Genomic DNA, 14505 nt, shown 5'->3' on the forward strand with positions numbered 1-14505 from the left:
TTTAATAGTCACAGCAACCATATGATGTAAATATTATTCATTCCACTGTACAGATGAGAATATTAACATCTAGGGAGGTTGAGTAATCTGTCCAAAGTTAGACCAATAATAGAGTGTCCCAAGCTAGGTCTCTCTGCCTTAGGAATTGGAACTATTAACCACCAAACTTGACTGTCTTTAGACCCCACTAATATCACCTATGAGAAGAGGAAAAGAAGCAAAGGAAGACTCTACTCTTACCAATTTCATCCACAGATTTCAGAAATTTAAATGATTATTACAGTCTCTTTCTACAATAGAGGATATTTTTGTAGGATTGGTGGGGAAGTTACAAAGGAAATATAAGGCCTATCTATGGCTTCAAGAAGCTTATGTTTACTTCAATCCTATTTCTCATGTTTATTAAACAATTAATTAGATTCTACCTGTCAAAATCCATAGTGGCTCCTTGTTTTGTGTATTTGAATTTGAACTGGTATATTTCAGTCACTTTCTAGAAACATCAAATGAAACAGAGAAAGAAATTACTTAAAAAAAGGAAATCCAGAACCTTACCTGATGATAGGTGGAGAATATTTTTATTGTATACCTACTACAATACCATATACCTGTTTGTTTCACAGCATTACATCATTCAGGAGTAATATTTCCAGATATAAATATAGCTTAATTTTTCTCCTCCATGCTAAAAATTAGTTAGATGGCAAATTCATTTTGTTAAGTTGACTTATTATTTTGAGAGACAGAGAGAGCAAGGGAGGGACAGAGAGAGAGAGAATCCCAAGCAGGCTCCGCACTGTCAGTGTAAAGCCCAATGCAAGGCTTGAACTCACCAACAGTGAGATCATGACCTGAGCCAAAATCAAGAGCCAGCCACTTAACCGACTGAGCCACTTGGGTGCCCCAAGATGGCAAATTCTATTGTTAGTGTTTCAAAGATGGAGAAACTAAGACACAGATTCAAGTATCTGACCCAGCACAGGTAAATGACAGAGAGACCAGTTGAGAATGCATTCATTCATGTAACAGATATTTATGGAACGTCTACTTTGTGTTAGGCACTGGAGTTAAAGTGGTGAACGTGACAAAAAAGGTCCCTGTTTTCCTGGAATACAAAGCCTAGTGAGAGAGACAGTCAATAAGTAAATAAACAAATAAAATAATTTCAGATAGTAATAAATTCTGTGCAGAATATGAAGAAAAAGCTGTTACAGAGAATTGAAGGGAGAGGTGCTAATTTGGTTTAGAAGGGCCAAAGATGGCCTCCCTGAAGGGATGATGATTGAATTGAGCCTCAGTGACAAAAGGAGGTCATGTACAGATCTGGGGGAGGGGGAGGTATCCTAGGCAGAGGCAATAGCAATGAAAAGTTCTAAAGTAGGGAAGTAAGCCTCTTTCAGGGTCAAAGAGGAAGCCAAGTGGCTGGAGATGAATAAGCAAGTGAGAGAGTGTAGGAGATGAGGACTGTGGAGACTTATTGGCCATGATAAGGGGTTTGGATTTTATTCTAAGTAAACCAGAAGTATACTAAAGTGTTTTAAAGCATGGTAGTGATTCGCATTTTTTTAAAGATCACTCTGGTTATTTTAATAGTGCAGAGGGAAGAAGAGAAACCATGAGAGCAATTAAGAGGCTACTACAGTAATTCCAGGAAGACTAGAATGGCAACAGGAAAACTAGAAAAATTCAAAAAGGAACCAGGATCCGGGTGCCCAGGTGGCTCAGTTGGTTAAGTGTCCAACTCTCAGTTTCGGCTTGAGTCATGATCTCATGGTTTCGTGAGTTCAGGCCCTGCATTGGGCTCTGTGCTGACAGTGTGGGGCCTGCTTGGGATTCTCTCTCCCTCACTCTCTCTCTCTGCCCCTCCCCTACTCACACTGTCTCTGTCTCTCTCAAAATAAATAAATAAACTTAAAAATTTTTTTTAAATATTAAAAAAAAAGGAACCAGGATCTATGACTTCAGATCTTGCTTTTTGATTCTGCACTAAAAACTAGATACCACTGCTATTTGTTCCCCTCACTGTTAACAAATCTAGAAATAAAAAGGGGCACATCCTCATGAGAAACATACTCCATGTAAAATAAAATGATTGTCTAGTAGTTGAAGCAAACGTTTGGTCCAGATACATTGTAAAGTTTGTCCACATATCTAGAGAAGGTCCTAAAGACAGGTAAAGGATATAAGTTTAAGTTAGAACACAAAAAATGCCCTTCATTCATCTGTTTAAGTATTTGTTCCTTGACACTGTGGGAGTGAGGATGTTAGATTGATCAGAAAACGTCTCAATGTTTCTGTTACTTTTCTCTACTCTAAGACTTGGTCTTCCAACTCTGCTGTTCTTAAACCTTAGCAAACAACTTAATCACAGGTGATCAGGTCCTGGGGAAATTGGCTCATGCTGCTTAAACTCTAAAACAACTAACTCACGTGGACTTAATTTAAAAGAAAAAAATTTTTCTAGCAAGACAGTCTACTTGGGAAATCAAAGAAAATTTAGAAGACTATTTTATGAGTACAGTAGGAGAGGTGTGTGACACTAGAGGTGCCTACAGTGACACGTTTCCCCCAGACAGGCTAGATACGCAACATCCTCTCTTGGCTAATGCTGGGTGTAATTGCCCTGTCAAGCAAACAATGCCTATTCTTCCTGCCTGCCCATGTTTCACAAAGACTCTAGCTTTCTGATACTCTGAGTTCTTCTATTTTTTTAATTATAACAAGAGGAGATCCTTTAGCAGCTGATGATTTTATTAACACTTTATTATTTGGCCCCTGAAGCAATTAATAAAAGAGTTATGTTTGTAATTTTTTACACAGAATGCTAACCTCTTATAACTTCCATCTGACTGATTTATGACAAAAGATATATTTACAGCAGGCATTAGTCTCTTCTTAACATTTCATAAAATATTTTCCTGCTTTTCAGATTAATGTGTTGCCTAATAAAGATGGGCCTTTAAACCACTCAGTGATGGTTTCTGTTAATCATACTGAATCTATTCACAGATACCAAAGCAACAGCAATGTATAACCTTTCTCCTCCCTCCACATTCCGATACACTGGCAAGACCTGTCAGGCCTTTCTCCAAAGCATATCCCAAGTCTACCCATTATTATCTCCCTGTCCAAACCACCACTATCTCTTCTCTTCTCTTCTCTTCCCTTTTCTTCCCTTTTCTTTCTTTCTTTCCTTTCTTTCTTTCTCTTTCTCTCTTTCTTTTTACCACTTCTCTTTTCATCTGACCTGCTTACTTGTAAACTATTCGACCAGTAATTCATTCTCTATTCTATAGCCAGAGGGCTTTTGAAAACACAAATCAGACCATGTCACTCCTTTGTTTAAAACACCCCCCAACAGTTTCCTATTGCCCTTAGAATAAAATCCCAAACTACCTTAGCCCACAAGACCTTACACATCTGTCCCCTCTCTACCTTTCTGACCTTATCTTCGGCTTCTTTCCCTCCCACCTGCCAAGTTCCAGGCTCAGGGCACCCTTTCTGTCCATGAACACACAAGATGCCTTCCTGGCTTAGGGCCTTTGCACACCTATACTCTGGAACATGCTGTCTCCAGTTGATGATAATAATATTTGGGCACTGCCCTAAATGCTCTACATTTATTCATTCTTATGCAATCAATGCTCTGAGGTAGTTATTATTATCCTCACTATACATGAATCTAGTAAGGATTTGACTTCAACACCTACAGTGTTAACTTCTGTGCTATTCTGCCAGTTATGTGCCATTGCCTCTCACAGACCTGCACAGGCTGACTCCTCTGGCCCTTCATGCTTAGCTCTGAAGGCTTTCCATAGACTTCCCTCCAATCCTTCCTCTTCCATTCCCCGCCTTGGCACTCTCCAGCACACTACTTTTCTTTTATTTTCTTCATAGCATTATGACTATTTGAAGCTCTTTTGCTAGTTTTTGTTTATTGTTTTTCCTCCCGCATAAGAATGCAAACTTCCAGAGAACAGAGACCTTATTTATCCCATTAACTCCTGTGTTTTTATACCTTGAACAGTGTTAGGCACATAAAGGGAACCCAATTAATATTTGCTGAATTGGGGCACCTGGCTGGCTCAGTTGGTAAGGCATTCAACTCTTGATCTCAGGGTTGTGAGTTCAAGCCCATGTTGGGCCTGGAGCCTACTTTAAAAAAAAATGCTGAATAAATAAATATTCAGCCAGAATAGAGTTCATATTCAATAGGATTTCATTCTTATAAGGAATTTTTTAACACTGAGGTTTCTTTCTTGTTTTTTAATGTTTGTTTATTTTTGAAAGAGAGAGAGAACAGGGAAGAGGCAGAGAGAGAGGGAGACAGAGAATCTGAAGCAGGCTCCATGCTGTTAGCACACAGCCTGCCACAGGACTCGAACTCAAGAAATGTGAGATCATGACCTGAACCAAAGTCAAGAATCAAATGCTTAACCGACTAAGCCACCCAGGTGCCCCTCTACAAGGGTTTTTTTTTTTTTTTAATGTTTATTTATTTTTGAAAGAGAGAGACAGAGTGTGAGCAGGGGAAAGGTAGAGAGAGAGAGAGGGAGACACAGAATCCAAAGCAGGCTCCAGGTTTTGAGCTATCAGCACAGAGCCTAATGTGGGGCTCGAACCCACCAACTGTGAGATCATGACCTGAGCTGAAGTCAGATGCTTAACCAACTGAGCCACCCAGGCGCCCCAAGGATTTTTTTTTTAAACAAAGTCTCTAAAAGCAAATTGTGACTAGAAACAGGAACCGTGTATAGTTCAGTTCTTGAAGCAATCTATTAAAAGTGGATGCTGACCACCTTCAATAGGCACATAGGAATAGATGGTGAAACAGTAAGATACCTAGCCATTCTTTTTTTAAAAAAAATTTTAATGTTTATTCATATTTGAGAGACAGAGAGACACCGAGCATGACTGGGAAGGGGCAGAGAGAGGGAGACACAGAATCTGAAGCAGGCTCCAGGCTCAGAGCCATCAGCAAAGATGCCCAATGCGAGGCTCGAACCCACAAACAGTGAGATCATGACCTGAGCCAAAGTCAGACGCTTAACTGACTGAGCCACCCAGGTGCCCTGAAACCTAGCCATTCTTTACAGTTTTATCATGCATTAAGTCGTGTAAACCTTTTCTTAACATATTCACATTTTGGTTTACACATCTTATTAATACTCTCCACATATTTTGTAGTATGGGTCTATAGGAAAGCTATACTATACCTCATCACTATTTTAGTTATCTCTGTCAGTTCATCTCTGTCATGAAATGGAGCAACCAGAACAAAACTGCAAGTATAGGAACACCACAACTTTGTACAAAACTCCATTGGCCCTTGGATTGGGTAAGCACACTTATTTAAGACAGAGGTTCGCGACTATTATTCCATGAGAGACTCTTCACAAAATCACTACAAATTTTAATCCATGTGTAAAATGCTTTTGCCTCAGGTATATATTAATATTGCTATTGTTTGTTTAGTTTTGTTTAGGGAAGAATATACTTCTATAGATATGAATCAAGAAACATGGCACAATATCAGATAAACGCCAAAGAAAGACTGTGTTTATGTGGGAATGTGGTTTTGTGAGTATATAAAAAAATGAGATTAGGGAGGTAAGTAGTTGTATCAGTGGCTTGATGTTAAACAGCAACTACAAAATAGTACAATCCCATGGATACTTTTAGGCATTATGAACATTGCTATCCCATAGTTATACTGTACTTATTGCTGACTGGTTTCACCTTCTTTTGAGTCTTTTAATACCCTCAAACATGACACTAAAATTTCTAGTAATCAAAAGTGTGCCATGAACACACAGAAGTTAGGGATCAGTGCTATACGGAACAATCTGCAAGCATTCAAAATATTAAATATTTTTTCTTGGTTATAAATGATAGTTCAGCACCTCATTTTATAAGCTTTTGTTTTCTAACTTCATTATTTTACTTGTATCAAAGCTCATCTAACAGCACCCCCACATACACCCTCCACTTTAAGAGTTTTCTACAGTTAAGCCCAATTTATTCAGCATTTCACTATCTCAAAAGCACTGGTTTCAGACTAGGAGTTTTGTATACATAAGAAAACAAAATAATTAATTGCATTAAGAAAATGACCAATTTATTAACAATTTATCAGAAGGTTTTAGTTTGGGAAACTTCCCTCCAAACCTACAAGGAAAAAAAAAAACATTTTGAAACTAAATAAGAGAAAGATAAAAAGCGGTAGTTTGGGGATTGAGGAATTGTTACCCACCTGTATGTACCAGCTTTCTTCCACCTTGCTAAAACAGCTATTTATGATCTTCCCCAAAAAGGATATTAAAAGCTAAAAATGCTTAATTTAGTCTTGAATGCCATCAGTTAGGCTAAATTCATAGGCTTAAGAAAGAAAATTGAAAGCAAAGAAAAGGGAAAGGGAAAAGTAAAAAAAGTTAGGAGGGAAGTAAAGAGAACAGAATGAAAAGAAAGAATAGAGGCCTTCACCTTCCATTTCTGTATCATTGCCACAGCTGCCATTCAAGGTAGCACAAGGAACTATTACATGCCCAGGACTATGAAATTCACTTTGGGACACAGAATACAAGATAAGACACTTGTCCTAAAGAATTCAAAATCTGGTTGGAGAGATAAAGTAATCTACATGAATCAACTGAGAATGTTAAATTGTGAAGTCTTGCTAGAAAAGAAATTTAGAGAAGGAAGAAATTAGTGTGAACAGCATAGGCCAAGAGGCTTTTATGGGAGATTTGAACATAAATTGGCCTTGAGTATGAGGATTTGATAGGAAAGACGTTTAGAGATAAAAGAAGATGTAAAAATCTATGAAAAGGTCAAAAAGAAGAGAATTTAATTGGCAAAAAGGAGAAAAGTTTAGAATTCTGCCATATTTTCCGGAAGGCCACAAACAGAAAGGATTCAGAATCCTTTAAATAAAGGATTAAAGGTTAAAATAAATAATAAAATGTGATTTTATACAGGCAGAGATTTTTAATTTTAACATGTTAGGGAATAGGCTTTCCTCTATGCTTTTTCTTTAATACCCCTAAGTAGTTTTTAAAATCTCATAATAAATAATTGGTGAAGTTCATAACAAAACACACTGAAAAAGCTCATAATGAGTTACTCTGCTCACACAGTAAGCTAGTAACATAATCAATAGCCTCAACCCAGGTAAACATGTAAATATAAAGCATAATCACATCTCAATGTGTGTTCTTACCTCAGGTTCCTTGGGATTTGTGTAAAGCTGTTTAAGGAAAAATAAACAACATTTAATTTCTGAAACTTACTAGATTATTCCTCACTGAATACTGAATTAAAAATGCTTAAGTAAATCAAATATCTAAGACTCCCAATAGTATCTTCTCATTTTCTTTCTATTCTTAACTATACATACCATGTTATATCCAGAAGTGCACAAAACTCCAAAAAGTCTACAAAACTGCAAAAACAAAAACCTCCAAGTCTTTAAAGTAACTCAAAAAACGAAATCCTGATGGCCAATATATGAAGCAGACAGTATATCCTATATACTTCCCCATGTATTATAACATACCTAAGAAATACATAATTTGTGATCTTTTATTAAAACTTCTGATAGGGGCACCTGGGTGGCTCAGTCGGTTAAGCGGCCGACTTCGGCTCAGGTCACGATCTCGCGGTCCGTGAGTTCGAGCCCCGCATCGGGCTCTGTGCTGACAGCTCAGAGCCTGGAGCCTGTTTCAGATTCTGTGTCTCCTTCTCTCTGACCCTCCCCCGTTCATGCTCTGTCTCTCTCTGTCTCTCTCTGTCTCAAAAATAAATAAATGTTAAAAAAAATAAAAATAAAAAAAATAAAAAAACTTCTGATAGATTCGGGGCACCTGGGTGGCTCAGTCGGTTAAGTGTCTTACTCATGGTACCAGCTCAGGTCATGATCTCACGGCTCGGCTCGTGAGCCAGGGCCTCATGTCACAGTGCAGAGACTGGTTGGGATTCTGTCTCTCCCTCTCTCTCTGCCCCTCTCCCATTCCCTCCTCTCTCTCTCTCTCTCTCTCTCTCAAAATAAATAAACATTAAAAAAAAAAAAAACTTCTGACAGATTCTATTTTTTTTAATTCCAAAATGTCATAGGACAGATAAAGAAATTCAGGGAGAAGTGGGGATAGTACTATTTTAATGTTTTACTTGCCAAAAGACAACAGAGACATGGGCTTGGTCTTTAAATGTATACTTACTGTAAGTACTGCCATGTGTAGCTTCAAGAGAAAAGAAAACTACTGTTATTATATACTTGTACAGTTATTTTCAATAAAAGCTAATTAAAATATGATTTAAGAGACATTCAAAGATTTGGGTAGAAGATCTGAAAAAGGGATACAAATTCACTCATGTATTCAAATGTGTATAAATTTACATACATAGGGTTCTGCTGGGGAGAGGAAGGTTGCAAAAAAAAATACTATCTGTACTCTCTAAAAGTTATATTTTAGTTGAAGAAGCAAAAGATACACAAAATAATTCATTATTATTAAACATTAAATATGCCACAAGTATCTCCAAAAAATTGTCTTTTGAAACTAATCTACTAAAGAAAAAATTTTAAAGTCTGGTATGTCTATAAAACCCCTTGCCCTACCTGCATATATATTACTATAAACAGATTCTCTCTGCTTGAAAGAGTAATCCAATATATAGACAGAGATACAATCTAGCCTCTGATAAAAATTTAAAAACTAGAATACAAATTAGAAATTTTCCAGACCAGGGGTGCCTGGCTGGCTCAGTCAGTAGAGAATGAGACTCTTAATCTCAGGGTTGTGAGTTCAAGCCACACATTGGGTATGGAACCTAGTTAAATTTTTTAAAAAAAGAAAAAAATTAAAAGAAAATTTCTGGACTGATGATTTCATATCAAATTATTCACCTATTTCACCCTGAGGAATAAAACTTTAGTGACACTGTGTGGCTATTTTGGTTACTGCATACAATTTATTTTTAAGACTATACAGTGAAACTTTATATTAATTATTTGATTAATAGTTCATTCATTCATTCAAAAATAGAAATGGCTACTGATCTCAAGGAACATGCAGACCAACAGGAGAGAAAACATTAAACAAAAAAGCAAACAGATAGGTACATCATTACAATCATGTTAATTGCTATGACAAAGCATCACGAGGTGCTTGAGAACATTAAACAAAAGGACAATCTAGGCTGGGGTAGGGGGCTGTGTGCCAGGAAAGACTTCTCTGGGTAAGTAAATATTTAGGCTGAGACCTGAAAGATACATTGGAGTTAGCCAGGTAAAAGGTATGGGTAGTGAAGAGAATTTTGCAGGCAAAAAAGAATACTACAACAAAAGGAAAAGGCATTTGGCATGTTCTAGAATCCTTGTGTGGCTTGACTATGGTTAGCAATGGTGAGAGTGATGACTTGGAAAGGCAGACCAGATTATACAGGTTCTCTGTGAAGGACTCTCAATGTTATTTTAAAAGTCATGGAAATGGGGTGCCTGGCTGGCTCAATTAGAAGAGCATGCAACTCTTCATTTTGGGGTTGTGAGTTTGAGCCCCACTTTGGGTGTAGAGATTACTTAAATAAATAAAACGTACATACATACATACATAGCCATGGCAGATTTTCAAGCAAGAGATTGACATGATCAGACAGATTTCTGAAGAATGTAGTGTGGACACTGGGTTAGAATGGTAGGGGATTGAAAATGGGAATGAGACAAATTAGGAGGCTATGTACAATATAGTCTCTTTTTTATAGCTATCTAAAAATACGTACATGCTTACTTTAAAGAATTTAAGCACAATAGGAACTGCAAAGAAAACAGGGTAAAATCACCTAAAATTTCACAACTAGAAAGAATCATCATCTTCAACAGAACATCTTTCAAAATCTCTAGATACTCAAACTTGACTTTACTCAAACTATTTAAAACATTTTTTTAATATTTTTATTTATTATTCAGAGACAAAGAGAGACAGAGCATGAGCAGGGGAGAGGCAGAGAAAGGAGGAGACACAGAATCTGAAGCAGGTTCCAGGCTCCGAGTTGTTAGCACAGAGCCCGGCGCGGGGCTCCAACTCACAAACCGCGAGATTATGACCTGAGCTGAAGTCGGACACTCAATCGACTGAGCCACCCAGGCACCCCTACTCAAACTAATTTTAAAACATTAACTATTTCCTGGGGCACCTGGGTGGCTAGGTCAGTTAAATGTTCAACTCTTGATCTTGGCTCAAGTTGTGATCTCACAGTTTGTGAGTTTGAGCCCCACATCGGGCTCTGTGCTGATGGCACAGAAGCTGCTTGCGATTCTGTCTCTCCTTCTCTCTGCCCCTTACCTGCTTGTGCTCTCTCTCTCTCTCTCATAAATAAAAACTTAAAAAAAAAAAAACCAACAACATTAACTATTTCCTAGTAGGAAATTAAGATACTAACAACTGAAAAACAAATATAAATACTATTAAGAACCTAGGCCATCCGTCTAAGGTGTTGTCTTTTAATCTCCCAAAACAATAAATTTAATTGATTCAGTCATACAGGTAGTCATTTAAGTAAAATAAATCCATCAAACTAGGTAGATAATCTTTTTACATCACACTGCTATTTTAGTACACCTAACATTGTAATTATTTAAGAAGTGACTCCATTAGACTGTAACCTCCTTGAGTGGAGGAATCACATTTTTCTCTCATCCAGTATTTAGGTACAATGTCTGGCACAGATTAAATAGGTAAGAAAGGAAGGGAGGAAGAGAGGGAATGAAGAAAAGAAGAAAGGAGGGAAAGAAGAATAAGAGAAGGTGGGAGGAGAGAAGGAGGGAGAGATGAAGGGAAGGGGAAGGGAAGGAGGAAAGTAGAGAGGGAGGGATGGGGGGAGGAAAAAGAGTTAACACTTTCATAGTGTTTATTATGTGCCAGGCATTGTACTAAAAATTTAAATCAGTGGTTTCAAAGTATGGTCCCTAAGCCAGCAGTCTCAATATCATCTGGAATTTATCTGAAATGCAAATTCTCACACCAGAAATTTTGGGGAGTAGAGCCTGGCAATATGTGTTTTAACTGTCTTCCAGGTGATTCTAATGCAAGCTCACATTTGAAAACCGGTGCTTTAGATTAGTCCATTTAATTCTCAACCCTAAGGAGTAAGTTCTGTTATTATCCCCATTTTGTATATAAAGAAACTGAGGAACCAAGATGCTGGTACTTGCCCAAGATTATACAGGTGTTAAGTGGCAGAAATGGGATTTCCTTCAGACTGATTCCAAAACTTGTGCTCTTAACTATATTGTAGTGCCTGTCAATGATGGATGCTGAAGAATGTTGGAAGGAATTCATTTGAAGGAAAATGAATGAGCACCATTCAGTATGCATTCTCCATTTAAACCTGTCCAAATACTAAAGGCTTTCAAAGTTCAAAAGCCATTTTCTCCCGAAGATTTCCTTCATGCTCCTCACTAGATATAACCCCTCCTTTTCCATATTTCCATTGTAAACAATCAGTATCTTTCCTTTAGCATGCAACAATTTCTAATGAGTATTATGGTTACTTATACTTGTGATAGAGGTGTAGTCAAAATATTTCTGATATTTTTACATAAAAATATCAAACTAATATGAAAAAAATAAACATTTAACAGCACAATATGGCACAGGTATGGGCCAATCGGAAAGGATGCTAATTTAGCCTTGGAGCTGGGTTTCTGGAAGCTCCCCCTGGGCCAGATGTTAACCTTTTAATTGCTAGATTATGAATCAGTCTGGGGAGATCCCAAAAGAGACAGTGATGAGGTGAGGGGGACGCCATGGTGGGGGTCATTCTGGGTCTCAGCGAAGCAGCTATTTACCACCTGATATTTCAATATTTTAACAGGCACAGCTGGGCCAGTGTATCATGGCTGATCATCAGCCGTGCACATGATATCATTTATTTTCTGCCATGGTCTAGAAAATCTTTGTGTGCACAATCCCATATCTGTTTTAATTTTGTATCCCTCAGTCCCCCAGGTCAGTGTTGAATAAATCATAAATAATAACTGTTCAGTGAAAAAGGAAATGTATGAGTGCAACTAAATAATCCTATGTAAGGCTTAGTCACCTCAAAATTTCTTAAAGGGATAGGAATTGAGGAAGTTAAAAGAAGATATAGATGGGGAAAAGGAGGGGACGCAGGCAGAAAGTTAATTTATATACATCTTGTCTCTTCAACTAGGACCAGGGCCTCTAAATTTTACACCCTTCATAGCTGTCTTGGACAGCAAGAAAGATCTGATGCACTTAAAATTCAGCTGCATTTTTTAAAACTCCAAGTTACAATACTAGCTATTTTGAGGGAATGTATTATATACATGCACCAAACATAGTTAACAAAATAACCAACATAGAATAAAAACTATACTTATTCAAGTCTATTTTTTCCTTTCATATCTGTGAATTTAATCACAACTATTTTGAACATATTCAATGTGCTAAATGCCAGATTCTTGTCTCCCCTGTCCCACATCCTCTGGATCTCTTCCAGTGACTTCAGAGGAAATTCTGTGGTCAAAAAGATATGAGTATGTAAAAGAGAAAAGTGAGGGTTTCCTTTCTAATTAATGAAAACAAGACATTAACGAGACAACAAAGACATAAAATAAAAAGAAACTGTTTCAGAAATGCAAATGTAGGCAATGGTACACTTATTACACAACAACAAAATAAAGGCTAAACTTTTTTTTTAAGGGATAAAAGATGAGTCTTTAATCTTGGTGTAAATTTAAAAACATTCTTACGTATCTCTTTTCCAAAGCATCAAAACAGCCTTGAATCCTGTCAAGAAATAAATGTTTGATGTCAATTTGGACCAGATGCAAAAGCCAAAAAAATTTCCAGTACAGCATATTCTTTGCTTTGAGGTACGTTAAATTGGTAATCATTTTACCTCTTACATTTAAACTTTTTTAAAACTCCCAGTGTCATTTAATATGTTGATAGAACTTTATAGGTAATAGGTAAGCAATTTTAAGGTAGGGAACTACATCTTATTTTTCTTTTTGCTTCCCATAATGTTTAGGATACTGATATGCATCTGATGAGTAATCAAATTTTGACTGCTATTTTTCTCTCTTTTTAAAATTTTTGTTATTGAAGTTTAGTTGACATATAGTGTTGTATTTGTTTCAGGAGCCAAATATTTTTCTATCCTTGTACAAGTCCATTTTCTTCAAAAAATAAACTAAATCAATACCTTAAAACTATATGAAATAATTGTTATAAATTTCTAGGAAATTGTGGAAAAAAAGATGGAAGGAAGGAAGGAAGGAAGGAAGGAAGGAAGGAGAAGGAAATGGAAGGAAGGAAGGAAGGAAGCAAGGAAGGAAGGTGAGAGAGAGAAAAAGAGAAAGAAGAAAGAAATGGTTTTAAGGAAATGATCTTCCCAAATAGTCTTATGGGTAATTTCAACCACGATAAAAATAATGTTGTTCTACTTTTGCGAATTTCAATTACTTACCATTTGATAATATGCAGTGACCCCGGACATTTTTTATCTTCTCGAAGTATTTTTAAACTGAGGTCTACAAAAATAGAAACACAGTCTATTTTCCTCTACTAAATGATTGCTGTACTAAAATTGTCCATGCTAAATAAGGATATTTCCTTTAACTATTTTATATGCATAACTTAGTTTTATAGCTTATAAAAACATTTTGAATCTCTAAATATCTACTTTAGAAATAAATTCTATGTTGATGATTAGCTTAGTTCCAATTTTGATTATAGTCTAGCAGTCTCCCCTTCTACAATGCAGCACAACTGAGTTGGCTGCAAAATCAATTTGTGTTACTTCTTTGCTTCCGTTGAATTTCAAGTAATCATAAGGTATTACTGAGACCATTTCCATTAACCAATTTAAAACATGTACCTCAATTCTCAAGTCACTTCTCTCATATTTCTCTCCCTCTCAATGAAAATACAGAAGAAAATTCTTCCCATGGATTATTCTCAAATATTAATTTCCATCTGAAATTCAACCACCTTACTATAGTCAGAGAACAGGAAAATCATATTAAAAGAGTTTTAGCTTAGAGGTGCCTAGGTGGCTCAGTCAGTTAAGCGTCTGACTTTGACTGGCTCAGGTCATGATCTCGCCGTTCATGAGTTCCAGCCCCACATTGGGCTCTGACAGCTCAGAGCCTGGAACCTGCTTCAGATTCTGTCTCCCTTTCTCTCTGCCCCTCCCCCACTTACGCTTTCTCTCTCTCTCTCTCTCTCTCTCTCTCTCTCTCTCAAAAAGTAAATAAATAAATAAACATTAAAATTCTTTTTATTTTTTTATTTTAACGTTTATTCATTTTTGAGAGACAGAGACAGAGCATGAGTGGGGAATGGGCAGAGAGAGAGGGAGACACAGAATCCGAAGCAGGCTCCAGGCTCTGAGCTGTCAGCACAGAGCCCCACGTGAGGCTCAAACTCATGAACAGCGAGATCATGACCTGAGCTGAAGTCAGATTTTCAACCAACTGAG

At 37.0% G+C, this 14505-nt stretch overlaps 1 protein-coding gene across 10 annotated transcripts in view; it reads right to left on the minus strand.

Moving 5' to 3' along the window:
* The window catches only part of HORMAD2 (HORMA domain containing 2), a 92020-nt gene that overhangs the window by 60088 nt on the left and 17427 nt on the right, over positions 1-14505 (minus strand). For 8 of the 10 annotated variants that reach the window (XR_008291598.1, XM_053205876.1, XM_053205878.1 and 5 more), the window contains exons 4-8: positions 13492-13555; positions 12773-12809; positions 8217-8237; positions 7220-7246; positions 426-493 (exon numbers count right to left, since the gene is read on the minus strand). Coding sequence is in view for 9 of the 10 variants with exons in the window: in XM_053205876.1 (XP_053061851.1) it covers positions 426-493; positions 7220-7246; positions 8217-8237; positions 12773-12809; positions 13492-13555 (217 nt within the window). In the remaining variant the exon portion in view is untranslated. The remainder of the gene's footprint in view (positions 1-425; positions 494-7219; positions 7247-8216; positions 8238-12772; positions 12810-13491; positions 13556-14505) is intronic. The other 2 variants (XM_053205880.1, XM_053205879.1) reach the window with 1 other exon arrangement.

Source organism: Acinonyx jubatus, chromosome D3 (genome assembly GCF_027475565.1).
Source record: "Acinonyx jubatus isolate Ajub_Pintada_27869175 chromosome D3, VMU_Ajub_asm_v1.0, whole genome shotgun sequence".
NCBI lineage: Eukaryota > Metazoa > Chordata > Mammalia > Carnivora > Felidae > Acinonyx > Acinonyx jubatus.